Genomic DNA, 27,908 nt, shown 5'->3' on the forward strand with positions numbered 1-27,908 from the left:
ACAATAATAACCAATTGTCAAAAGCAATCTAAAAATCTTACCAAAAAAATACAATCATTGTTGCCATTTTGGTGTGTATCTTTCCAGGCTTCCATTATTTACTCACACTAAAAAAAGTAGTTTTCATGGCTACATAATATTGAGGTGGACTCGTGCATTTGACCAGCCTCCTCCTGCTGGACATTTGGGTTCTTTCCTTTTCTTCTCAATTCAGTAACAGACATGATGGTTGGGCAGGTAGGCATCTCTGCCTGGAGGCTTTACCCGTCCATTGGCCTGCAGATCCATGGCTGCAGACTCTGTGTGGTCCTGCAGAGCGTGCACACTTGTGGTGCGCATTCAAAGGAAAACCACCCTCAGGTTATGCCTGGAAGGGGATGTGCATTGGGTCATGTAGTTCAGCTGCGGTTGCAGTTGGCTGTGATCTTTGTGGGTCTGCAAAGCCCTGATGTGCCTAGTCCTCTTCCAGGAAAACCCTTCCCAGATGACCCGGGAGATCCCTTCCAGCAGTTACCTTGCTTCTAACAAGGCAGCTTGGTAAGGCAGGGCAAAATAACCTTCCGAAGACCAGCTGTAGAAAGCAAAAAGAAAGGAAATTCCTCGGGGCGCCTGGGTGGCTCAGTGGGTTAAGCCTCTGCCTTCAGCTCAGGTCATGATCCCAGACTCCTGGGATCGAGCCCCACATCGGGATCTCTGCTCAGCAGGGAGCCTGCTTCCCCCCTCCTCGCTCGCTCTCTGTGTGCTGCCCTGCCTACTTGTGATCCCTCTCTCTGTCAAATAAATAAAATATTTAAAAAAAAAAAAAAAGAAAGGAAATTCCTCTTGATCAATTTATCTTACAAAAATATTAAGCCAACGAGCTTTCCTTGGTGTAGCTACCCACACAGATGGAAAAGGGAGCAAGCCATTGTGCAGGTTATTGCGATGTCGCTGAGGCAGCCAGAATTTCTGAAGCTAGCGTCTTGTGCTGAGAGGACGGGTTGAGAAAGTGGTAGAATGTGTGGTCAGAATGGAATAAAAATAAATCCCCTGGCATGAAGATTTCCCTCCTTCTCTGAGGGCAGTGCCCATCACCCCTGGCTCCAGTGGGACCCCCGCACCTTTGATATTCAAGACGTGTGGAAGCCCTCAGAGGCCTTAGGAATGGGTCTTTCCTGTTCGGGGAGCATCTGCTGGAGTCCAGATTGTCAAAAGCTAAATCACGTCCATTTCTTTTGCCAGCAAATGTTTGCAGGTTCAACGTCATCATTTATGCATTGGCTTCACCTCTGCGTTACAAGGCAGGCTTCTGTCTACTAAAATCTTGTCAGAGAAGGTCCCGGAACACGCATGTGCTCTCTCTTGTGTTTGAGTGTTGGTCTAGTGGTGTACAGCTGAAACTGAATTCACACACATTTTATAAGGCGCTTATGCATTTCAGCATCTGTGTGTTTTAAACTATTGTGCGTCCCTAAACAGCAGGCAGTGAGGCAAGACACAGAACCCAGGTCCTCTGATCGGATTCGTTCTATGTTGTCCATATGTGTTGAGTGAACTCTCAGTAGTCTGTCTATGGCCATGAATAATCCAAACATCCTCCTCTCACCTTTGGTGTTTGGTTCTGAGCTGTGTCCTAATTCTGCCCCGTAGCTGGTAGTCTGGGATGCCATGAGGGAAGAATGTGAAGAAGACCCAGTAGGAGGCATATAAGCTACTGGATACTACCTGCCAATTAGCCAGTGCTTTTTATAGGCCAGGTGCTGTGCTTAGTACTTCATAGAAGCTACCATATTTAGTCGTGACCATTTATTTTCACTTTAGATATGAGGGAATCAAGCCTCAGAGAGATTAAGTAACCCGCTCAGGATCACACAGCTGTGTGGTTTGTGCATAGTCTGATCCCCATTCTTACTGCAAAGTCCATATCCCTAAACTGTCACGCTGCACTGTGTGCTGAGCAGGAGACTTGTCCCACATACTGTCCCTGTTTGTGATCATTCTGCCTTGTTTCAAAAATAGTTGCGGGCAAGACGACATACCCACATCAGATTTTTCCCTTGTTCTCAGGCTCTGTCTCATTCTCCTGTGACCCCCTCCTGACTTGGCCCTACTTTTACCAGCCTTCCAATGTGGGTGATGGATGAAGACAGGGCGACACCTGAGCCCAAAGAGACTCCAAGGTCCTGAGGGAGAGTACGTCAGGTACTGCCCTCCATGCTGGTGTTTGCAGAGCTGTTGCTGGGGTGAAGGGCTGCAGAACCCCTCCTTGTTCCTGGCACGAGGCTAGCTCGTTGATCCCACCCACGCTCGGGGGTGACTTTTTCACCCAAGAACAATGCATAACTAATCCAGCCCTGTTTGGGTAGATAGAGCACTCCTCTTTGTGAGAAGGACACTGGGAATACTGTCTAGGGGACTCTTTGGAAGACTGGAAAAACAAAGGCACAATCTAATGACTTCTTTTGTTTCTACTTTAGATGCAGCAGCAAGAGTACTGCTCGCTGAAGTCCAACCTTTCCGCCTTTGCCGTGGGGCTGGGTCGTCTCCTCTGCTATTGGTGGCTGGCCGAGCTGATGGTTCACCTCATGTACATGCACGCCATCTACAGCAGCGCCTCCCTCCTGAGGGCTGTCTCTTGTTGGACCTTAGGTAATGGGGGCAGTTACTGTCCATAGAACAAGCAGCAGGAGGTAGCTTCAGCCTGAGGCTGGACGGGGGCAGACAGGGTGTGGTTGCCTTGAGCCCCGCCCCCCCCCCCCCCCCCGCCCCACCCTGCCACCTTGTTCCTCTTGTGGTTGAGGTGATGCCTGGGAGGGGCTCATGGCTGTGAGGGCCGGGCTCTGTGGTCGGGGACGCCAGGTTGGTAGGAAGCCCTTTTCATAATGGAATCCTCCTGAGCTGGGGTGGGGGGGCGGTGAGGGGGCAGGGGCTCTGCACCTTTGTGGTGCCCACTTGACTGGAGACAGCAAGAGACGGTGGGTGGGGGGACAGCCTTTGAGGACTTGCGAAGAGGTGATGCTCCAGGACTGAGTGTGTTTTGTGGTATTGGTAATGGTTCTTGCGTATGATGCTAAAGAGAAGAATATGCGCTTTAGAGTGGGACGGATGCGGGTTTGACTCTCAGTCTACCAAGCCCCGGCGGGCGGCCCATTGCTGCTTACCAGCTTCTCTGTGTCTCTGTCCTGTGAGATGAGCAGACTTGCTTTTGCAGGGTTGGCTTGAGGGTTAAATGGAAGCAGGAGGGTGAAGGGCTGGGCTTACAGAGTCCCGTGGAGGGAATAAATGGTGTGTGCCTGTGTGTGTCCCTCTGTTGTCCCACCCCCTTTCTGGTCTGTGCATTTCCTTTATCTGTAGTGGGTGGGATGGAAGTCATCTCCTAAGCAGGAGAGTCTCCAGGATAGGACTTGTCTGGAGAAACCACAGCTCTTCATTTCTCTGGCCAAAATTGCAGAAACTATGCTCCTTTCTGAACAAAATCTCCTCACTTCCTTGTTGGCCCTCCTTTTAAGAACTCCTGTGGTAGCTGAATTCAGCCCTGTGGTCTGACCTCCAGCCTGTAGCTCCCATGGGAAATGTGTGATCTTCCAACCAGATTAAGCTGCTCCCTACGGAGGGCAAGAGTACAAGCCAGACTCCTTATCTGTTTGGTGATTTATAGATTTTTTTTTAAAAGTCATGATTGTCCTTGGTGTATCACACAGGCTTAATCAGAAGGTTTTCAAGGAAGATACCTTTTGGGATTGGAAAAATACTGAGTTGTTTTAATTAGAGCCTCTTTTTATGCCAAACAAATCTTTTTTATAGTTGGGGGGACAAGTTTTTAATGATATGTTTAGACAAATAGAATAGGAGGAAACGATGACATGCTAAATCAGATCCCAGTTGTACTGCTTCCAAATTAAGAGACCATTAGTTTGAGTGATTTTAACTATGAATAACAGTAAGCACCACTCAAAATGGGGTTCAAACTGTAGGGGAAAACTGTTATCTTCTAAGGTCATCAGCAGGGTGGTAAATTTGGTGACTCAGAAAAATCATCAGTGATCCATTGGGGATCTGTCACTCCACTTAAGAATCTTGGGGCGCCTGGATGGCTCAGTGGTTAAGCGTCTGCCTTTGGCTCAGGTCATGATCCCAGGGTCCTGGCATCAAGCCCCTCAATGTGCTCCCTGCTCGGTGGGAAGCCTGCTTCTCCCTCTGCCACTCCCGCTTGTGTTCTTCTCTCTCTTTGTCTCTCTGTCAAATAAATAAATAAAATCTTAAAAAAAAAAAAAAAGAATTAACCAGAATCCTAGAAGCCTTTTGTTTATAGTGACAACCCATCACCTATCACCTGCTCCTGAGTTTTGGTTTTGTCATTCCCATTTTTTTATCTTAAAAAAAAAAAATCAAACACCTTTATTTTTAGAGCAGTTCTAGGTTTACAGAGGAATGAAGAGGAAAGTGTAGGCATAGCTGCCCCCATGAGCAATATCCCCACGAGGGCAGTGTATTTGTCATAACTGATGAACTTAGGTCAACCCATCATTATCACCTGAAGTCTATCATTCACATTAGGGTTTACTCTTGGTGTTTGTTGTACAGTTGGTGGGTTTTGACAGATGTGGAACGACATGTATCCACCACTACAATGTCACAGAGAGTTTCATAACCCTGAAATTCCTCAGTGCTCTCTCTGTTCATCCCTCCTTCCCTTCTCACCCCTGGCAACTGTTGATCTGTTTACCATCTTCATAGTTTTGCCTTTTCCAGCATGTCATATAATTGGAATCACACAGTATGTAGCTTTTCCAGGTTGACCTCTTTTACTTAGTACTGTTTTGCATTCAAGGTTCCTCCACATCTTTTCATGGCTTCATAGCTCATTTACTTTTAGTGCTGAATGATCCATTGTCTAGAATGCACCACAGTTTGCCCACTGAAAGACATCTTAGTTGCTTCTAGGTTTTACAATCATGAATAAAGATGCTACAAACATTTGTGTGCAGGTTTTTATGTGGATATGAGTTTAGTATATGTGCTGCCGAAGCGAGCACAATGTGGATATGAGTTTAAACTCCTCTGAATAGATACTAAGGAGTGCAATTGCTGGATTGGATGGTAAGAGTATGTTTATTTTTGTAAAAAAACTGCCCTATTATTTTCCAAAGTAGCTGTATCATTTTGCATTCCCACCAGTAGTGAGCGATTTCCTGTTGCTCCACATTCTGGTCCACATTTGGTGTTGTCACCTTTTTGGATTTTGGCTCCTGTAATAGGTAGAGAGTAGTATCTCGTTGTAATTTGCAATTCTCTAGTGACATTCGGTGTGGAGCATTTTTTCATACGCTTATTTGCCATTGACATATCTTTTCATGCTGTTTGTTCAGGTCTTTTGCCCATTTTTTAAGTTAGGTTTTTCATTTTATTAAGTTTCAATGGTTCTTTGTGTATTTTAGATAACAGGCCTTTATCAGATGTATCTTTTGCAAATATTTTCTCCTAGTCTGTGGCTTGTCTTCTCATTCTATTGACAGTATCTTTCACAGAACAAAAATTAAGAAATTGATAAGCAAGTGCAGCTTATCAGTTCCTTCCATCATGGATTACGCCCTTGGTGTTGCATCTAAACAGGCATGGCCACATCCAAGGTCAGCTAGATTTTCTCCTACGTTGTCTTCCAGGAGTTTTATAGTGTTGTACTTTACAGTTAGATCTATACTCCATTTTCAGTTAACTTTTGGAAGGGTAAAAATCTGTGTCTAGATTTTTTTTTTTTTTTTTTTTTTTTTTGCATGTGGATATCCAGTTGTTCCAGCACTATTTATTGAGACTATCTTTGCTCACATTGTATTGTATTTGCTCCTTTGTCAGAGATTGACGCTATTTCCGGGGTCTATTTCTGGGCACTCTGTTCTGTTCTGTTGATCTTTTTGTTTATTTTTCCACAGTGTCACACTGTCTTGTTACTGTAGCTTTATACTAAGTCTTTAAGCCAGATAGTGTCAGTCTTCTGACTTCGCTTTTCTCCTTTTATATTGTGTTCATAATTCTGGGTCTTTTACCTCTCCATGTAAACTTTAGAATCAGTTTATTCATATCCACAAAATAACTTGCTAGGATTTTGATTTGGATTGCACTGAATCTTCGGATTAATTAGGGTTGAACTGGTATCTTAACAATATTGAATCTGATCATGGGATACCTCTCCATTTAATTAGCTTTTCTTTGTTTCAACGGAGTTTTATAGTTTTCCTTATGTTTAGCTTGTACATATTTGTTAGATTATACCTAAATATTTATTTTTTGGTGCTAATACATATAGTATTGTTTTTGATTTCAAAAGATTTTTTTAAAAGACTTTTTATTTATTCATTTGAGAGAGAGAGCTTGAGCAAGAGCATGAGCCGTGGGGCGGGGGGGTTGGGTAGGGCCAGAGGGAGAGGGAGAAGCAGACTCACTGCTGAGCAGAGAACTCACCGTGGGACTTGATCCCAGCACCCTGGGATCATGACCTGAGCTGAAGGCAGATGCTTAACCAAAGAAGCCACCGAGGCACCCCTGTTTTTAATTTTAAATTCCACATGTTCACTGATGGTATATAGAAGGTGACTGACTTTGGTCTGTTAACCTTGTATCCTGCAACCTTGCTGCTACTGCTTATTAGTTCCAGGAAGTTTTGTTGTTGTCTTTGTTCACTCTGGAATTTGCAACATCGACAATTATGTCATCTGCAAATAAAAATTTTCTCCTTCCCAAAGTGTATACCTTTTGTTTCATTTTCTTCTCTTACTGTATTAGCTAGGACTTCCAGTATGATATTGAAAAGGAGTGATCAGAGAGGACATGCTTGCCTTTTTCCTGATCTTAGTGGGAAAGCTTCTGGTTTCTCACCATTAAATATGATGGTAGCTGTAGGTTTTTTGCAGATGCTTTTTATGAAGTTGAGGAAATTCCCCTCTATTCTTAGTTTGCTGAGAGTTTTTATCATGAATGGGTGTTGGATTTTGTCAAATGTATTTTTTTTTATTTTTTTATTTTTAAAGATTTTATTTATTTATTGGACAGAGATCACAAGTAGGCAGAGAGGCAGGCAGAGACAGAGGAGGAAGCAGGCTCCCTGCTGAGCAGAGAGCCCGATGTGGGGCTCGATCCCAGGACCCTGGGATCATGACCCGAGCCGAAGGCAGAGGCTTTAACCCACTGAGCCACCCAGGCGCCCCTTTGTTTTTTGTTTTATTTTAGTTTTTTTTGCATATGTTGATATGATTATGTGTTTTTTTTTTCTTTTTTGGTCTGTGGATGTGATGGATTATATTAATTGATTTTCAGATGTTGAACTAGCCTTGTATAGTTGGGATAAATCTTACTTGTCATGGTGCATAATTGTTTTTATATATTCCTTGATTTCATTTGTTAATCTTTTTATTACAATATTATTGACTATATTCCCTATGCTATACTTTACCTGTGACGTATTTAGTAACTGAAATTTTGTACCTCTTGATCCCCTAATTTGCTAATATATCATTGAGGATTTGTGCATCTGTGTTCATTACAGATATTGGTCTATAGTTTTCTTGTAATGTTTTTGTCTGATTTTGGTGTTAGGATAATGCTGACCTCATAGAATGAGTTAGGAAGTATTTCCTCTATTTCTATATTCTGGAAGAGATTATAGAGTATTGGTATAATTTCTTCCTTAAATGTTTTTCTGTTTTGGAAGGTTATTAATCTTTACATCAGTTTCTTTATAGGTATAAGCCTATTCATATTATCTATTCCTGTGTGAATTGGCAGATTTTTTTTTTTTTTAAAAAGATTTTATTTATTTATTTATTTGACAGACAGAGATCACAAGTAGGCAGAGAGGCAGGCAGAAAGAGGGTGGGGGAAGCAGGCTCCCTGCTGAGCAGAGAGCCCGATGTGGGGCTCGATCCCAGGACCCTGGGATCATGACCTGAGCCGAAGGCAGAGGCTTTAACCCACTGAGCCACCCAGGCACCCCTGAATTGGCAGATTTTATCTTTCAAGGAATTGGGGTTCTTTTTATCTAAGTTATCGAATTCGTGGGTGCAGAGTTGTTCATATTATTCCTTTATTATCCTTTTGATCTTCATGGGTTCTGTAGTGATGTCCTTATTTTCATTCTTATATTAATAATATGAGAATTTCCTTTCTTTCTTAACCTAGCTAAGACTTACTGATTTTTAAAAATGTTTATTTTTTCAGTGTTCCAAGATTCATTATTTATGCACCACACCCAGTGCTCCATGCAATACGTGCCCTCCTTAATACCCACCACCAGGCTCACCCAACCCCCCACCCCACCCCTCCAAAACCCTCAGTTTGTTTCTCAGTGTTCACAGTCTCTCATGGTTTGTCTCCCCATCTGATTTCCCCCAACTCACTTCTCCTCCCCATCTCCCAGTGTCCTCTGTGTTATCCCTTATGCTCCACAAGTAAGTGAAATAAGTCAAGCAGAGAGAGTCAATTATCATATGGTTTCACTTAAACTTGTGGAGACTTACTGATTTTATTGATCTTTTCAAAGAAGCAGCTTTCGGTTTTGTTGACATTTTTGTATTAATGTCCTATTTTTATTTTTATTTTATTTTATTTTTTTAATGTATTTTATTTATTATTTTTTATTTAAAGATTTTTATTTATTTATTTGACAGATAGAGATCACAAGTAGGCAGAGAGAGAGAGGAGGAAGCAGGCTCCCTGCTGAGCTGAGCAGAGAGCCGGATGCAGGGCTCCATCCCAGGACCCTGAGATCCTGACCTGAGCTGAAGGCAGAGGCTTTAACCCACTGAGCCACCCAGGCGCCCCTATTAATTTCCTATTTTTAATTTCACTGATGTTTGTTCTAATTTTTATTATTTCTTCTGCTTACTTTGTATTTAATTTGCTCTTCTTTTTCTAGTTTCCTAAGATGGACACTTAGATTATTAATTGTAGATCTTTCTTCTCTTCTAATATATACCTTTAATGTTACAAATTTACCTTTAAGCACTGTATTTGCTGCATCCCATGAATTTTGATAAGTTATATTTTCTTTTTTGTTTAGTTCAAAGTATGTTTTAATTTTCTTGATTTCTTCCATGTGTTATTAGAGGTGTATTTGATATTCAATATTTTGAGATTTTCCCGAGCTATCTAGTATTATTTTCTATTTTAGTTTCACTGTGGTCTAAGAGCAGACTTTGTATGATTTCTGCTACTTTAAATTTGTTTAGGTATGTTTTATGGCCCAGAATGTGATCTATCTTGATGAGTGTTCCATGTGAGCTTGGGTAGAATTTGTATTTTGTTGTCATTGGATGAAGTAATCTATAGATATCTGTTCTGTCCAGTTGACTGATGGTAATGTTAAGTTCACCTGTGTCCTTACTGATTTTCTGCCTGCTGGATCTGTCCATTTCTGAGAGAGGGGTGTCAGAATCTCCAACTGTAAACATGGATTCATCTGTTTTTCTTTGCAGTTCTATCGGTTTTTGCGTCATGTATTTTGACCCTCTTTTATTAGGTGTATATACACATTAAGGGTTATTATATCTTCTGAAAGAAGTGACTCTTAGATCATTATCATTATATATCATATATATTATATATCATTATCATTATATAATGCCCCTCTTTATCCCTGATAATTTTCTTTGCTTGCAGGTCTGATGTGTTTGAAAATTAACATAGCTCCTCCAGCTTTCTTTTGATTAATGTTAGCATGGTATATATTTCTCTGTTCCTTTACATTTAATCTTTAATCTTAATGTGTCTTTATATTTAGAGTGTGTTTCTTTAGACAATAAATATGTAGTTGGGTCTTGTTTTTTGATTCATTCTGATAATCTTTGTATTTTAATTGGTGTAATTAGACCACTGACATTTAAAGTGATTACTGATATAATTAGATTGATATCTTCTATGTTTTTAATATTGTATATTCATCCCTCTTGTTTTCTGTTTGTTTTTTGTTTTTGTTTTTTTGTTTTTTGTTGTTGTTGTTCCTGTTTTTGTATTTCATTGTCTGCCTTTTGTGTGTTTTTTTTTAAGATTTTATTTATTTATTTGACAGAGAGAGATCACAAGTAGGCAGAGAGGCAGGCAGAGAGAGAGGAAGAAGCAGGCCCCCTGCTGAGCAGAGAACCTAATGCGGGGCTCAATCCCAGGACCCTGGGATCATGACCTGAGCCAAAGACAGAGGCTTTAACCCACTGAACCATCCAGGCACCCCTGCCTTTTGTGGTTTTAATTGAAAATTATTATTATTATTATTATTTTATTATTATTCCATTTTCTCTTTTTTCTTAGTATATCAAATATACTTCTTTTTAAACATTTTTAGTAGTTGCCCTAGAGTCTGCAGTATGCATATACAACTAATCTAAGACCAATTTCCGATAATACCATATTTACTTCATGCTAGTGCAAATACCTCACAACAAAATATTCCGAATTCCTCCTTTGCATCACTTGTGTAATTGGTGTCATTCATTTCCTGTGTGTAAGCTGTAGTCATAAATACATTGTTGCTTTTATTGTTTTGGACAGACTTTTATCTCTTAGATCAATTAATAAGTTTTTTATTTTACCTTCACTTATTCTATTTCTGATGCTTTTGCTTTTCTTTTTTTGAAATTTTTGTTCATTTTTTAAATTTCTTTTCAGTGTTCCAGAATTCATTGTTGCTTTACCTTTTCTTAAGTGTAGGTCTGCGTTTCTGACTTACATTATTTTTCTTGTCTCTGAAGAACTTTTTAAACATTTTTGCAAGGCAAATCTAGCAGAAGCAAATCCCATTTTGTTTATCTGAGGAAGTCTTTATTTTTCATTCATTTTTGAAGGATCATTTTGCATGATGCAGAATTCTAGGTTGATATTTTTTTCCCTCTCAACACTTTGAATATTATACTGTCCATACTTGCTTGGTTTCCGAGGAGAAGCTGAGCGTCACTCTTACCTTGTTCCTCTATAGGTTAGATTTCTCAACCCCCTCTGGCTTCTTTCAGTATTTTTTTCTTTAGTTTTGATTTTCTGCAGTTTGACTATGTTATGCCTACATGTAGTTTTGGGGGCATTTATTCTGTTTGGTTTTTCGGGATCTTTGGTTTGGTGTTTTACTTTAATTTAGAGGATATTTCTTAATCACCATTGCTTCAAATATTGCTTCTGTTCCTTTCTTTCTTTTTCTGGTTTCTCATTGCATGTATGTTACACCTTTTGTAGTTGTCTCATAGTTGTTGGGTGCTCTGTTCCATGTTTTCTTTGTTTCAGTCTTGTTGCTTTTCTGGTTTAGAAGTTTCTAGTGGCATATTCTCAAGCTCAGAGATTCTTTCCTCAGCTGCATCCAATCTGCTAATATGCCCATCAGAGGCATTCTTCATTTCTGTTAGTGTTTTTGATCTCTGGCTTTTCTTTTTGATTCTTTCTTAGCATTTCTCTCTCTCTGCTTAAATTACCCATCTGTTCTTGCATACTGTCTACTTTTTCCACTAGAGTTCTTAACATATTAGCCATAGTTGTGTTAAATTCCCAATCTGATTATTTCAACATCCTTGCCATATCTGGGTCTGGTTCTGATGCTTTCTCTGTCTCTTTAGGCTGTGGGGGGTATTGATTGATTGATTACCTTTTAGTATGCCTTGTAATTTTTTTCGAAAGGTGGACATGATGTACTGAGTAAAAAGAACTTCAGTAAACAGGCCTTTAGTAATTAATATAGTAGTAAGGCATTGGGGAAGGGAGAGTGTTCTGTAGTCTTATGATTAGGTATTTATTTATTTATTTATTTATTTGACAGAGAGATCACCAGTAGGCAGAGAGGCAGGCAGAGAGAGAGGGAAAGCAGGCTTCCCGCTGAGCAGAGAGCCCGATGTGGGCCTCTATCCCAAGACCCTGAGATCATGACCTGAGCCAAAGGCAGAGGCTTAACCCACTGAGCCACCCAGGCATCCCTAGGTCTCACTCTTTTATGAGCCTAGTCCCTCTGCTGTGAACTTCACAAACAATTCTTCTTTTTTGCTCCACCACCCTCTTTAGGAAGTGTAGGATGATTAGAGGAGACTGGAGTTGGATATTTCTCTTCCGTTTGTGTAGAAGGCCTGAGCAAACTGGAATTAGATATTTTCCTTCTCCTGGGTTGATTAGGCTCTGATGGTTAGGTTAAGGTCCAGTAAAACTTGTCTGGAGGGAAGGCCTTGTTAAGAAGAGCAGAATGCTCTGGTGTATTTCCAAATGATTACTTTTTCCCCTCTCCCTGCCAGAAGCCTGAGGGGATTTTTCTTCAGTCTCCATCCTGAGAATGTGATAGAGCTCCTAGAAGTAAAGCTCACAGAAGTGTGGGGGCACCTTATAACTATTCCCTTGCTGTTTTTAACTCTCAGACTTTCCCACACTGAGCCTCCAGTACTGTCCTTTACAGTCCAGATTTTCATGCCCCGGTACCTGTTCCCACAAAGATTTCTGCTCCAGTAAGTTTTGGTTCTCTGAATACACCTGTCTATCTCCAAGTTGTGGACAGCAGTTTCCCCTGTGATCTCACTTTTCTGATGGAGCTAAGAAAAGTTGTTAATTTTCAGTTTGCTTAGCTTTTTGCTTGCTATTAGGGTGCACTGATGACTTGTAACCTCTTTACATGCTGGACTGGAAACCAGAAATCCATTTCCTTCTTTTTCACTACAGTTTTCCCAAAATTAAATTCCTAAAACTCCATGAAGAAATCTTCATATGTATGAATCTTTATTCATACTTGGCGTGTGACTTGATTTTGTGACTTGACTGTGACTTGATTTCCTTGCTTAAATGTATGTTTTTGAGAATATATGGTACATGTTACCATAACTGGCCTTTTCACTTTTGAATAGCATGCCAGTGTATGCATATACTACTTACAGGAGAAGAGTTTTTTAGTTTTTCCCAGGGTTTGGCTATGATGCATAATGCTGTTTCTGCAGATCTCTTGAAGAACATGTGCAAAGAAAGTAGGTTTCAAGTTCTTTGGCTCATGGCCCATAGTAAGAAATGCATTTGTGTCCAAGTGTGTGTGTATGTGTGTGTGTGTGTGTGTGTGTACACGCACGAATTTTCACAAGGCAATACTTAACCTCATGCCACTTAAAGTGTACTGTGATAATTTTTCTGTTCTATACTATGTTATTTAATAAGGATGGTTAGAAACTATTAAATCGAGTGAGTCACTATCCTAAGTTTATAAAACACTGCTCTAGTATATGTATCTGTAAATAGAATTGCTGGATTGTGGTCAGTATATGTTTTGATTCAGAAGATTTTGCCAAATTATTTTTTTAAATTCATCAAACCAATTTATACTCCTTTCAGCAGTTCATGGGAATTCCTGTAACTCAAGATTCTTATCAACACGTAGTATTCATTCATTTTTATTGAAGTGCAGTTGACATGCAATATTAGTTTCAGGTATGTAACAGTGATTCAACATTTATGTACATTAGGAAGTGATCACCATTATAAATCTAGCTACTGTCTTTAACCATACAAAGTTGTTACATATTTTTGACTCTATTCCCTATACTACACATTCTGTCCCCTTGTCTTATTTATTTTATAACTGATGGTTTGTACTTTTTAATCCCTTTCCCCTGTTCTGCATATTGACCCTCCCACCCCCTTCCCCCATCTCTCTGGCAACTGCCAGACTGTTCTCTGTATATATGAGTCTGTTTCTATTTCGTTTGTTTTTAGATTCCACATATAAGTCAAGGCATATGATATTTGTTTTTCTCTGTCTCACGTATTTCACTTCCATGGTACCCTCTATATCCATCCATGTCACAAAGGGCAAGATGCTTCCTTTGCATGGCTGAGTAATATTCCAATGTGTGTGTGTGGGGGGGGGGAGAGTCTGTGTGTGGTCTGTGTACCGTATCTTTATCCATTCATCTATCTTTAGACACTTAGGTTGCTTCCATATTTGGGGTATTGTAAATAATGCTGCAGTAAACCTAGGAGTGCATATATTTTTTTGAATTAGTGCTTTCATTTTCTTTGGGTAAATACTCAGTAATGGAACTGCTGGATTGTATGGTATTAATACTTAATTTTGAAAATGTGTTAATTATATCTCGTAGTTTTAATTTGCATTTCCTTGATTGCTAATGAATTTGAGTGTCTTGAACTATTAGAAGAAGTTGTATCCCAAATTTTTTTAGAAGAAAAAACCCTATGTGTATACAAAAAATAAAGTTAGATACAATGAAGGATAAAATATGACTATAATAATGAAGGTTCAAAAAAGATTTTTTTTTAATGAAAGGTATTGTTAAGATAAACTAGTTAAAAAACATTAAAAAGGAAAGGTTAAAAGTTAAAAAAGATTTAGCAGAAGAAAAAATAAAATTAAAAAAAAATTAATTAACTTTGCAAGACTAAAGAATCATGGGAAGAAAGCCATGAATTCCATGCTTTGCTTTCTCCTCCTCTGGAATTCTGCTGTTCTCCTTGGTAAGTGAAATTGGTATTGGCTGGATTTCTTGTTGATCTTCTGGGGAGGGGCCTATTGTAGTGATTCTCAAGTGTCTTTGCCCGAGGTGGAATTGCACCGCCCTTACCAGGCGGGCTAAGTAATCCGCTCGGGTTTGCTTTCGGGAGCTTTTGTTCCCTGGACGCTTTCGGTAGAGTTCTGGAGGACGGAAATGAAAATGGCGGCCTCCCAGTCTCCGGCCCGGAGGAGCCGAGAGCTCGGGGCCCCACTCCTCAGTGCACCCTCAGAGAAAAGCGCTCAATCACTCCTGTCTCCCCGGCCTCCGGCTGTGCTCAAGCTCACCCAGCCTGTGACCAAGCGTCTCTGTCTCTGGCACACAGCCCCACCTGGAGTCTCCGAACCCTGCAGATCCCTGAGCTCTTCCAGGGGAGTCTCCCTGGGTCTTGTGGGGTCCCTGCTCACAGAGCAGTGGTCTGTACCATGGATCACAATAAGGTAACCCCGAGCTGAGAGCTCACTCCTCGGCTCCATCTCTGTAGCTGGCTTCCCCGTTCTAATACCTGTGAGCTCTGCAACACTCAGACAGCCCCGATCTTTCTGTGACCCCACGGGACCTGAGGCTACGCTGTCCCCGCATGGGCTTCACCCCGGCTTAATCTCTGGAGCGATGTCCCTCAGTGGAGCAGATTTTTTTTTTTTTTTTTAAAGATTTTATTTATTTATTTGACAGACAGAGATCACAAGTAGGCAGAGAGAAAGGCAGAGAGAGGAGGAGGAAGCAGGCTCCCTGCAGAGCAGAGAGCCCGATGCGGGGCTCGATCCCAGGATCCTGGGATCATGACCTGAGCTGAAGGCAGAGGCTTTAACCCACTGAGCCACTCAAGTGCCCCTCAGTGGAGCAGACTTTTAAAAGTCCTGATTTTGTGCTCCGTTGCTCCTCCGCTTGCCGGGAGCCGGCCCCTCCCCACCGTGATCTATCTTCCCGTCACTTTGGATTCACCTCTCCGCCGGTCCTACCTTTCAGAAAGTGGTCGATTTTCTTTTTCTAGTATTGCTGCTCTTCTTCTCTTCGATCTCCTGTTGGATTTGTAGGTGTTCGGAATGGTTAGATAAGCTATCTACCTGATCTCCTGCTCCCTGATGTCATCTCAGCCTGCTACTTCTCTGCCATCTCGACTCCTCCTCGAGTGTTTTTTAATAGTTTTAGAACTTTAGTATAATCATTCTCAATGAAATACCTATGATAACTTTTGCCCATTTTCTAGTAAGATTTTTGTCTTTTTCTCATGAATTCAGAGGACTTGTTTATTACCATCTTTTCCCAGTTATCAATGTTTTGGGAAATAGTAATATCTTCTGGTTTCTGGTTTGACTTCTAAATTTTTTAATCTTTTGATGAACAGAATTTATTTATTTATTTATTTTTAAATTTTTTTAAAAGATTTTATTTATTTGACACAGAGAGAGATCACAAGTAGGCAGAGAGGCAGGCAGAGAGAGAGGAAGGGAAGCAGGCTCCCCGCTGAGTAGAAAGCCCAACGCGGGGCTTGATCCCAGGACCCTGAGATCATGACCTGAGCTGAAGGCAGAGGCTTAACCCACTGAGCCACAGAGGCACCCCGAACAGAATTTATTTTAATGTAGTTGAATTTATAAACTTTATAATTATCACACTTTGAGTATTTTAACATTTTTCTTTCCTATCCTAAAGTCATGAAGACATTTTCCTATAAAACCTTTATATTATTATAGAAATAGTACTTGTGCATTGTGGAAACACCCCCAAGATCCTTCCTCCTCTGACGTCTAATGACTCTACTGGGGGTCTTATGCCCACATTGTCATCAGCCTCATGCAAAGGGAATGAGTGTCCCATGATTAGTTTATAATTTGGAATTTCTTCCAGGTCACTGTAAGAGGGGAGGTAGGGATAAGTTTGAACACTTGAACGAAATTGTGTTTCCAATGGCAAGGATTGTGGGGAAGATGTGTTTGGTGGGCAACCAGTCATGTTTGCTTCTGAATAGAAAGTCAAGAATGATGTCTCGGAAATTTGTTCCCATACAGAAAGTTCTGAAAATTAGTGTGAGACAGCCAGGAAAACAGAGAAGATCTCAAATTTTTTTGGTAATTAATAATTCCACCCTTAAAAATTAATTTAGTTCTTATGATTTGCAGAGCAGCTATATATCCCATTTTACAATTCTGTTGGACACCACTAGTCTCATTGTAATTACCAGTAGCAACCCCTTTCCTTCTCTGAAGTGTCATTATATAGTTACCTTAGTGATAACCTTTTCTTGGACAAACGATATTCTGACTCCATTTTTATTCTAATTCTGAGTTAAAACAGGAAAGTTTTCATATCAACACTTTGCAAACATGAAAGTGCCTTTTCTCCGAATTCCCTTAGTACTTGAGCATTTATTGTTTGAGCTGTGTAATGTCCTATTCATTGCTCCCTTCAGTAAGCATTTATCACGTGCCATGCCCTGGACTTGGCTGGAGGGATGCCAAGATGAATGAGATACAGATTTTGTACTCCAAAAGCTTATTCTAGAGAAGTCATACACGAAGAACACTGTTTTCTTACTGCATCTACAGTTTTATAATTCTGAGATAGATGTCTATGTAGATTCACTGGGCAGAGAGTACAAAAGAGTATGGGGTTACTCCTCACCCTCCTGCTATGTCTGGAAAGAGGGGTGGGTCACAAAGGTTTTGTAGTGGGGCTGATGCCTCAGATGATTCTTAAAATTGAATGGACATGGCTGAAAGGGAAGGGTTGGGGCCGCAGTATTCACAAGGGTCCTGCTTGGTATGGGTTACTCTGGTGCACTTGGGACTATAAGCTGGAAATGGAGCTGGATGCAGAGTCTAAGATCTACTGAGAGATTCTTCCAGAGAGACAGGGAGGGGGTTTTATTTTGGATAGCTTCTGGTCATGCTAAGGATGATTTACTCTACCTTTTACGTGATGGGGTCCCATGGAAGTATTTCACTTTACTTTGGGTATTTTAAATACCCCAGAGGTGAAAACCATAAAGTGTTCAAGCAGAGAAGAAAGGATGAGATTTGGGGTTTAGGATATCATTCTGCCTGCAGGGCAGAGTATGAAACAGAATGGAGTAAGACTGTAAAGAGAAAAATCTGCTAGAATATGGTCTATCTCTTCATTCAACAAATGTTAAAGAGCCAGGTTCGGTTTTACATGGATGGACTGTTGGTGAACCAAGAACAGGATGGGGAGGCCTCGAATGAAGCAGGGGGTGGAGAAGGAGGAAGTGATGAGCAAGTTGGAAGTACAGTCCATGAAGTCTCCCTGCCAGTGTAATAAGACAGTGACGGAGAAGGAAGAGTCTAGGGAATTTGCAGGTTTAGAGACGAGGTGATGATTGACCCTTCCATTCACCAGGAGCGGGGAATATAGGAGGACCAGGAGCAGGTTTTAGAGCAGAATAGAGAGTCCACCTTTTGACACGTTAAGTTTAAAATAGAACATCGAGGTAGACTCTTCTCTGCTACAGTGAGGCAGATGGTACTGGAGCTCAGGAGAGGAACTGGGGATGGGACACACTCTTGAAAGTGAGTGATCGTCAAGTCCACGGGAGCAAAGGGATTTCCTAGCAAATGTGCAGAGTGAGAATAAAGGGAGGTCTTGGATAGAGCTTGAGGGAATGCCAGCATTTAAGAAGCAGGCAGAAAAAGAGGAGTCAGCAACAAATGGGAAGGAGTAGTAACCAATGTAGGAGAAAACAAATGGCTTTGTGAAGGTTTCAAGAAGAAAAGAATGCTCAATGTATCAGAAATTAGAGAGAGGCCAGGGAAGAAGGGCCTGAAGTGAAGAGAGTTTCATTTTGAAAGTTGCTCTGGACTTTGGCCATGGTTAGTTTTTTCCATTGTTGACTCAGTCATTTTTTAGGGAGTATGAACAAGGGTTGTAGCATAATCAGAAGTGAGAAGATAGAGACAGTAGCTAATAAGCTGCTTTAATGGTGTTCAGTGACAATGGCTGGTGTGTTGTGTCCTGTCAAGGAAGCTCAGGTGGCCTTGCTGTGGGCCAGCCCAGTAACCCTCACCTGGCCTCACGAGCAGCCCCCTTTCTTTCCAGGTCACAGGCTTTCCGTAGCTTTAGGGTTTGGGGGACAGTATTCCTTAAGATGTTCACAGAGAGAAAGAAAATAAATGTTAGGGAATTAAAAGGCTTGCAAAGGCCATGGGGCCTTGGACACTGGTGTGTAGTTTCTGATTCCCTTCTGAACTGAACTAGTAAAGAGACAGGCATTGTAATCTTTGTATTGTCATTTTTACACTCTCTCTCCCTCTGTAACACCTTCTCCCCTGTGCTGCAGTTGCTGTAGAGAGTGAGGCAGCAGCACAGACCGTGTCAGAGCTGCCGCTGTCTTACGTGCCAGAAGATTCATCACTGGGCTTTCATCTCCAAGGATCTTGGGGCTGGGTAATGTTCTCTCCTGTCCAGAAAGGACCCCTGACCCCCAGTGCCACTAAGTAGAGCAAAAGCCACTTTAGGAAAGGAACTATGCCCCCACCTTTGGTGTCTATCCCCCCTTGGTGCTCACTACAGGGCAGCACTCTGCCCAGGTGCTTAATGCATGCTTCATGAGCTCGTTCAGGTGAAGAGAATACATTTTATAGGGACCCTGCCTAGTGAGTGACATTATATCGGTGTTAGTGTGAGTGACCAGCTGCCCAATCCAGTCAAGATTCTTGCATAAAGTGCTGAAGGGGAGCCATGCACCTCCAAAGAGTGAGGACTGCCAGGTTCACAGGGATAGGGATGTCTGTAGAACATCCGGTCCGGATGTTCATCTGGGTCTGCAGATGAACCCATATCGGATTCATCTGATGGGGTTGATCAAACAATGAGGATACTCACGAACTCCATGGATGGTATTAGAGCCTCTCCTGCCATCTCTCCTTGGAGATGGGAAAAGCAGTGTTGCCTGGCTTGGCTGTCAGAGCTCAGGTGCTCCTCTCAGTAATTAAGAGGACGTGAGGGACTCCATGGCAACAAGGTGACATTTGTTTTTCTTTCATTCCCTTTGATGCTCTCCTGGAGATGTCAAAATAGAATTTCCTTCCCGTTCATCTTATTCTTGCTCAGGGAGATGTTGATTTCCTTTCCCTTCTACTCCAGCCTCCGGCAGATCACCAGCTTCTCAGGGGGAGCCAGGCTCCAGGAAGATTTGCTGCATGAGTGCCGGGCAGGTAGGGCTCTAGGGGCTGTGGGTGGCCCCATTGAGGGTCACCCAGCCTGAAATGGGGTTGCCTCTGCCCCCTGAGGGCCTGTTCTCTGTCAGACATTCTTACTGAAAGGGTAGAACTTTGGAGAAAGAACACCAGCATTTGGGATGCCTGGGTGGCTCAGTCAGTTAAGCCTTTGCCTTTGGCTCAGGTCGTGATACCAGGGTCCTGAGATTGAGTCCTGCATCAGGCTCCTTGCTTGGTGGGGAGCCTGCTTGTCTGTCCCCCTCTGCCTGCTGCTCTGTCTGCTTGTGCCCACTCTCTCTCTGTCTCTCAAATAAATAAAATCTTAAAAAAAAGAGAGAGCACCAGCATTTAAGAGGCATGGAGAAAAGGAGGAGTCAGCAACCAATGAGAAGGAGTAGTAATCCGGGCAGGAGGAAACCGATGGCTTTGTGAAGGTGTCGACAAGAAAGCTGCTGTCAGTTTATCAGAATTCAAAGAGTGGCCAAGTAAGAGGAGACTGAAGAAACTCTGTTTCATTTGGCAAATAAGAAGCCGTGGTTGACGCTGGTTGTCTTGGAGGAGTACAACCCAGGGTCACAGGATGAGGCATCGTGAGAAAAATAGAAGCGGTTTTGAGGAAACTTTGAGTGTGTCTGCTGAAACCAATGGAGAGCAATCAGAAGGGCAGGCACTAGTGTGAAAAGTGATAGTAATTGTAGCTTTCCGAAGGCCAACAAGAGGATGGGTTCTATTAATATGCAGGAGTTTACAGGAAGAGGCTGCTGAACAGCTCCTCTTTGTGTCTGTTGAATCCAAATAAGATTTCAGTGAAAGGAAGGAGACCTTATTGGATACAGTCCCCCAGCTGTATGCCATAGACTGAACATCTTCAGGGAGGTACACAGCTGTCCCACATATAGCCGAAAACTTGCACATCTTCTTTCCCAAAGAGGACATCTCTGAGTCATCGCACCAAGCTCCAAGCGCAGACTCCTGGGGTGCTCCTGCCTCCTCGGGGTCTGCCATAATGTGAATGTTCTGTAACCGTGGGCTCAGCTGTGGAGTTAGCCCCCACCAACACACTTTATATGAAATAATAGGAGAAAGGGATGGGAATAAAGGGGAATAGTAATGAAAATTTATAAGTTGAATATGTTTAATGCAGAAGCCAGCAAATAAGAAAAATATGTAAATGTTGTAGGGCCAGTTCTGATCAGAGGACTTATGACTTTTCCCCCTCTGCTTCCCTTTCCATGTTCTTCTCACCTTCCTCCAGTACCTTTGTTGTCTGAGGTCCTTTTCCCAGTGGTGTGATCCTAATCTTCATTCCTGAGGGCTCTAGGGCTCTAAACCCTTGGTAATCCCGTAAATATTTGGCTAATCTGGTCTTTCCTTAACTAACTGGTAGACACAGCAAAGCTAGGAGGACTCCAAGGTCCCCTGAATTCCACCTGTACTCCTTCCTGCCTGCATTGCGTAGGGGTAGTGACCCTATTGCCCCTTGATAGCGAGTGTTGATCTTTCCAGCAAACACCATAACCCCTCTTTACTTGTTCACCTAGATCCATGAAAAGCTCCAAATGGCTGGGTAATAGTAGTAAACTTTGATTCAGTGGAATCACTGTGTATCCCCATATGAAAGCATTTCTTTGCTGGTAAAATCTCTATAAGCAACTAGATCACTGATTTGCAAGGATGGGCAGCAGGTATTTTAGGAGTGGATTAAAGGTATGATAGTGAGAGGTGCCACTCGCACTTCTACTGTTTGGATTCCAACTACATATTTAAGCTACGGTTAAGAGCACTGTATGTAGTTCACTGGTTCAGAGCACTTGAACATCACAGGCAAAGTCAGCATTCCAACATCATAAGACAGTGACTTTCGTCTGGTGCCATTGTGGAACTATTGCTAGACTGGTCTGAAGGCCAGCTGCTTCTCAATAATGGCATAAGACCAGAAAATGCCATGGGTATAGCATGCTGTCTTTCTCCGTGTGCATAAAGTGAAGTCACTATGTAGAAGCCAAGTTATGTCTGATCGCATGACAGTGAATAAGACAGTCAGTGCTGGCAGAAGCATGGTGGGTATGGAAAGCAAATCCGCACCCAGAATAAGGGTAACCCTCACAAATATTCTCAATGATCTCATTCTGAGAAGTTCACTTACATATTTTGTCCCACATCTCATCAACACTCCTCCAAGCATACCAAGGAGAGCCATCAGTGAACAGAGCTTATTTTTTCCTTCTTTAATCAAGTCCTCAAGGGGCCTTAGGTGTGGGATGAGGGAAGGATGGCAATTAGCAGGAGTCAGCAAATTGGGAAAGTGAAGTCCCTTTTCCTGCAGTATATTTGTGACTTCAGGATCCTGTGTGTGCTTGTGTGTGTGTGTGTGTGTGTGAGAGAGAGAGAGAGAGAGTGTGTATGTGTGAGAGAGAGAGAGAGATCCATTGATGGTGGAGTGCTACCAGGCACACCTGATTTTCTGGCTGGGTGGATCAGATAACTCCAAGTGGACTAAGGACATTTCAGGTAGTGTGGTCCTCTGGTGTCCTATGCTTAGGCATAGCTCACCTGGTAAATGATGAGTTGAAGCAGCACGTCCAACTATGTATACATTGTCTCCAAATTTCAAAGAGGCTTCCCAACAATTGCACCTCTTTCTTAGGACTAAGTGGCATAAGGTGCACCTACTTGTTTTTAATTTGGATCTTGACCCCACAGAAATTTCTCTAAGATAATTCAACCTATATTCTCTTTCACTTCTGGATGTTTCTATCTTACTAAAACATCTGGTATACTTGGCACTTCTAGTTTTATGGGCTTTATTAGCACGATACTGTTGATGTACCAAACCAACTGTAGGTCTTCTGTGGGAATGAGACAAACTTGATTTTTATGGATGAATTAGGGGCTCAGAACTGGAGAGGTAATAGCATCCTAAGGAAATGCTGTAGATGTGTACTTCTGTCCCAACAAGGTTAAAGTATACTACTTTTGATATTCACTAGTTATTAGGAAATAGAAAAAATTTCCAGGTCAAGAGCAGATAATCAGGTGTCAGGTCCTCTTTGAATATGTCCTAATATATCACATCTGGAAGAGCATCTCTAATAGGAGTCCCTAACTGTATTAAATACCCTGTGATGCAAACTCCTTCTCCAAGGCCCCTCTATCTCCCCCTACTGAACTGGCAAGGTAAATGGGGATTTGACTAGAATCATTTTACTTACATCTTTTGGGTCTTTTGATATTAGTCTTCATCTCTGTAATTTTATCAGAGATGCCATGATGCTCTTGGGTTACTATTTTGATAGGGGAAGTAGTGCCTGCAGCTTCTGTTTCCCTACAGTGATAATCTTCAGTTCATGGATCTGGGAGTAAGTTTTTTCCTCAAGAACTCAGAAAATAATCACAGATGGGTTTGGGGTCCCGCTGGATCTACTATTTAACAGATTCAGGTCAAAATCTATTTAGCAATTCCCTCATATGTTCCCCGTCTGACTCAGGGATCAGAATAGTGTTTCAGGTTTCTGTATATTAGAGTTAACTTAGAGTCAGTGGTCAATGATTCCCCCCAAGTTCTGGATATTTAACTTTCTCTAGGAACACAACCTTCCAAGGAAATGACCTGAGTATCTTCATGAAGCAGTAGGAGGAGGCGGATCATATTGTGTCCTTGTGGTATTGTAGGGTTTTTTCCTCTCACGGTGACTTAGCCTCCCCTTCATTCATTCAAGAGATTTTAGATCTGGGAATTGACTCAGGTCTTGGATTTGGCTGAAGGGCTAGAAAGCTCATGGTGGCTTAAGTCAGGTCTCTGTTTACTAAGACTTGATTTTTCTCCCAGATACATGTATTTATAATAACGATAGCTAACATTTATTGGGCACTTACTCTGTGCCAGACATTACCTTAAGAACTTTACACATATCAACAAATAACCCTCATGGCAACCCTATAAACCGGTGGTACTTTAATCTCTATATTTACAGGTTAGGAAACGGACACGAAGTTCAGTAACTTATTCAGGTTAAGTGATACAATTATTCATCTGTTTAAGGTCTGGGAGCCTCATAATCAACTGTGTTTCACCAGAGATGCCTGTGGATGAGGGCATTGGGACTATGAGCTGGCCACGTGGCTTACTGTGCTAGCGTGCCCAGATTGCTTCTGTGTGTGTGTGTGTTGGGGGGGGTGGGGGGAATGCCCCTACTTAATCTTTATCACTTAAGGAGTCTGGTCTCCACATTGAAATGAAGAATCTCTTTGTCCCCTAACAGCATTCCTAAGTCACAGAGAATGACCTTGACAACACATTTCAGGGAGTCTTGTACTCCCCTCACTCATGTATTTCTCAGAGTCTTGGTGAAGGGAATGTCATAGGGCTCTCTTGGGAACATAATTAGGGAGTGGATTTAGCAGGTCACACACGATAAATCTACCCTGACATTCCTATTCCTTGAAATGATTCTATTACTTCCTTTTATGATTTCCTGAAGAATTTCTGGCATCTCTGTCCCATAAGTATGGGCAGTTGCGGTGGCTGGGTCTGCAGACTGTCACACAGCACCATTGCTCGCTGCTGCCACTGGCCTGTGGATTCCTCCGCTGCTGGAAGTACATGTAGATAATTCCACCCAGTGTACCATTGTCCTTTTCTCCTTCATCTAGAATATTCAGAATCCATTTCTATACATGTTGGTCAGATTTTTGTCAGTATAAAGTAACAAATTCTGGCAGTCTTTCGGAGTGAAGAAAGCCTTGGGACATGCTGGGGTCCATCCCAGATACTGAGGAGGAGTCTGAGAAATGAGGAAAACTGACTTCTCTTGCCCAGTAATTTCCTTAAGGGATTTGAGTAACGAGTCCTCAGTCAAGCCCAGATCAGCCTTATCTCACAGGGAAGGGGGGGCTGCTTCTGCTGGCAGGGAGTGCCCATGAAAGTTTGGGGGTTCAGGGTATTCTGAGTAATCATGGGCCTCCACTTTAGTCCTTTGGGGGACTCTATACATTGGTGCTCTGACTTTTGTGATGGATACTTGGCAAGAGTGAGAATTCGTTTGACATGGTAATTTGATAAACCTAAGGATCCAACATGGTTGGTTTTGGCTTTCTGAGACCTATGATCCCAGGAGATAAGAGGGTTTTTTGTTTTTGTTTTTTTTCCATTTCTTGTTGGTTGTTGGTTGCTGTTTTGTTTTGTTTTGTTTTAAGCAGAGTGATAAAAGATCCTTGGATTTCAATCCATTGCTTGAACTGAGAATTTAGGAATTTGGGCCTGTCATTCTTTTCTTACTCTCCTATTAAAGCTCCCTGTGGGAGTTGGAAGCAAACAGCCTGCATCACATTTCTTGAATTAAAGGACACCATGCTCTTAGTCCTTGTAGTTTCAGTTCCCCAGAGAGGCTAGATTGCAGGTGGATGTTAGGGTTTCTCTTGGGATTAGCATCTGTGGAAGGAAAGGGATGGAAGCGGGACTGGCCAGAGGGAGAACTGAACTGTGATGCAACGAGAGCGTCACTGGATCCTATAGAAGGCAGTGAAGGTGAGAAGACCCTTGACTAGGATTACCTAGGATTGCCTAGGGCGAGTGAGGGGACAGGCCTTCATACCCACATGTCAGTCAGTCATGGATGCCGCCGTCCCACAAAGGGTGTGACAGTGAGGCAGCTTTCTTGAGCCAAAGCAACCCCCAAAGATACTAATAGTTGAGGGTTTCTGCTGCTCACCCCCCACTCCATCAGCTGGGATAATAAGGCTTTCATTTCTGGAGGAAGATCTGAGGGGCATATCCTAGTGCCCACCACAGTAGTGTACACTTGGCCATTCAGGGACTTGTGTGCAGTTTTTTTTTTTCTTAAAGATTTTTATTTATTTATTTCACAGAGATCACAAGTAGGCAGAGAGGCAGGCAGAAAGAGAGAGGAGGAAGCAGGCTCCCCGCGGAGCAGAGAGCCCGATGTGGGGCTTGATCCCAGGACCCTGGGATCATGACCTGAGCCGAAGGCAGAGGCTTTAACCCACTGAGCCACCCAGGTGCTCCTTGGGTGCAGTTTTTGAGGCATCTGCAGGCAAAAAATGATTTAATGAACAGTTTCAACACTGTGCTCCTGAAGCTTCCAGAGCCTCACTGTTTATTATGAGCTGGATTTTCACTGCCTTAAGCCCCAAAGAATGTAGGTAACAAATCAAGATTCCCTAGATTTCCCTAAGGGTTTGATGCCTATAGCTACTGAGAAAAAACCAACTTAGGACGATTAATGTAGAAAGCCGAATGCATTAAATGAAAAATGGGTAGTTCTTGGAGGGCTGGAAACTGGGCTCTAGGCTGTGTCACCAGGACAATAAATGTCACACAGCGGATCCTGGGAGGGTGCTCCTGCCTCTCCCACAGCTGCTGTTGGCACCAGTCTCTATTGCCCACACCATCAATACCAGAATTGGCCACTGGGTGCCATCATTAATGCCACTGCCACCAGAGTGTCCCTGTGTGATTGGCAGAGAGGAGGTAAAGTGCGGCCCCCTCCCCTCTGGGGAAACAAATGTCTGGCATTTTCCATGCTGTAGTAGGAGGAAGGCTGCCCCTACTATAAAGACTCATAAGATGGGGACTTTCCTGAACACAGGATGCTGGCAACCAAAAGTAATTAAAAATATTCACTAAATCGTTAAAACAAATAAACAAACTTGACCACTCATTGCATACCTTAGTCACCATTCTATCTTTTATTTTCCCCCAGAACAACAGTATCAAGCTACTGCTGGCATTTCATTCTAGAAGATAATAATTTAACTTTTCATACCCCCCTTACTATAAATATACATGCTTCTCATCCTCCCATCCTTGCAATATAGTTATTTTCAGTTCTGCTTAGATTAGTACATAATGCTTTCATTATAGGACAATCTGAGTTATCTACTTACCATGATTATTTTTCTTTTACTGCATAATTTTTAGTTTCCCTAAAGTTATTGTCTTTGTTTACTTTTCTGTCTGCTTTCTTTTTTTTAATCCCCACATTTTCCCCTGGCTATATCCATTTCCTTTGAATGTGTTGATATAATCTACCTTTTTTTTTCTTTTTAAATCTACCTGTTTTATCTTGAGGTCTTTTTTGAAGCCTTTTGTCCTGCACCGCCCCCCCCCCCCAGCCGGATTTGTTGATCTCCAGGCCTGCTGCCTAACTGCTGTCCAGGGAAATTCCCTTCTTTCTTTGCTTTGCTTCTTTCTTGTTTCCTGGGATATGTGTTCTTTGGGTTACTCCTTCATTTTGGCAAAACATATTTTTGAGTGGCTTTCTGAAAAAGGAGGCAGGGAGAAGTCAATTTTTGATATCCTACATGTCTGAAATGTCTTTATTCTGCCCTCTGGATGCTGGTGAGATAGAGAATTCATTTGCCCTCACTCGATTTTGAGAACGTTGCTCTGTTATTTTCTGGCTTATGGTGCTGCTATTGAGTCCAAAGCATTCTTTTTCCTGGTCTTGTGTATGACGCCTGACTTTCGATCCTCCTTTTGGGGAGCCTTTAAGTTCTTTGTCCAGAATGTTCTAAGATTTCATAATGATGCATCCTCAAAAAGGGAATGGACTTTCTTTAATTCTGGGTAATATTCTTGAATTATTTTGCAGATGATTTTGCTACCGCCACTTTCCTCTCTTTCTCTTTCTCCCTTTTATTCAGTTGGAGTTCTGATTTTCTAGTGCTTTCTCTCCTATTTTTCATCTTTTTGGGTTTTTTGCTCTGATTTCTGGACTATTTTTTCAACTTTCTCTTCTAACTGTTCTCTTAGTATATTTTTAAAAATTTTGGCTGTAATAATTTTAATTTTCAAGAGCCCTTTTTTGATTTTCACGTTGATTTTGTGTAGCATTCTTATGAATCATGGTATCTTCTCTTATTTCACTGATCATGTTACACATATTTAGAGGGAGGGTGTCTTCTCTTTGCATTGCTCCTTCCTCCAGGTTCCTGCTTTCTCCTTTGTTTCTTTGGTGTCTTTCATGGTAATAAATAACTGGTGACTCTTGGCCATTCATTTTTGAGCATGAGCTTCTTAGAGGTAGGAGCAGAGTTTCTTTCTGCTTGACTATTGTACCCCAGTTAGCCTGCACGTATAAGAAGCCTGACAGCAGTGTGCAACCATGTAAGCTTTTATTTTTCTCAGAATAAGAAGGGAAAGACAAGTGGGTCAGTGTTGGTATAGCTGCCGTGGGAAGTTATCAGTGACTCAGGCTCCTTCCAGCTTTCTGTAGCTTGTGGTCTCAAGATG

The 27,908-nt window shown here is 42.0% G+C and overlaps 1 protein-coding gene across 2 annotated transcripts in view; it reads left to right on the forward strand.

Moving 5' to 3' along the window:
• The window catches only part of HHAT (hedgehog acyltransferase), a 329,885-nt gene that overhangs the window by 85,692 nt on the left and 216,285 nt on the right, over positions 1-27,908 (forward strand). For both annotated transcript variants that reach the window (XM_080824654.1, XM_080824653.1), the window contains exon 7: positions 2,457-2,628. In XM_080824654.1, the coding sequence (XP_080680780.1) occupies positions 2,457-2,628 (172 nt within the window). The remainder of the gene's footprint in view (positions 1-2,456; positions 2,629-27,908) is intronic.

Source organism: Martes martes, assembly GCF_963455335.1.
Source record: "Martes martes genome assembly, chromosome: 15".
NCBI lineage: Eukaryota > Metazoa > Chordata > Mammalia > Carnivora > Mustelidae > Martes > Martes martes.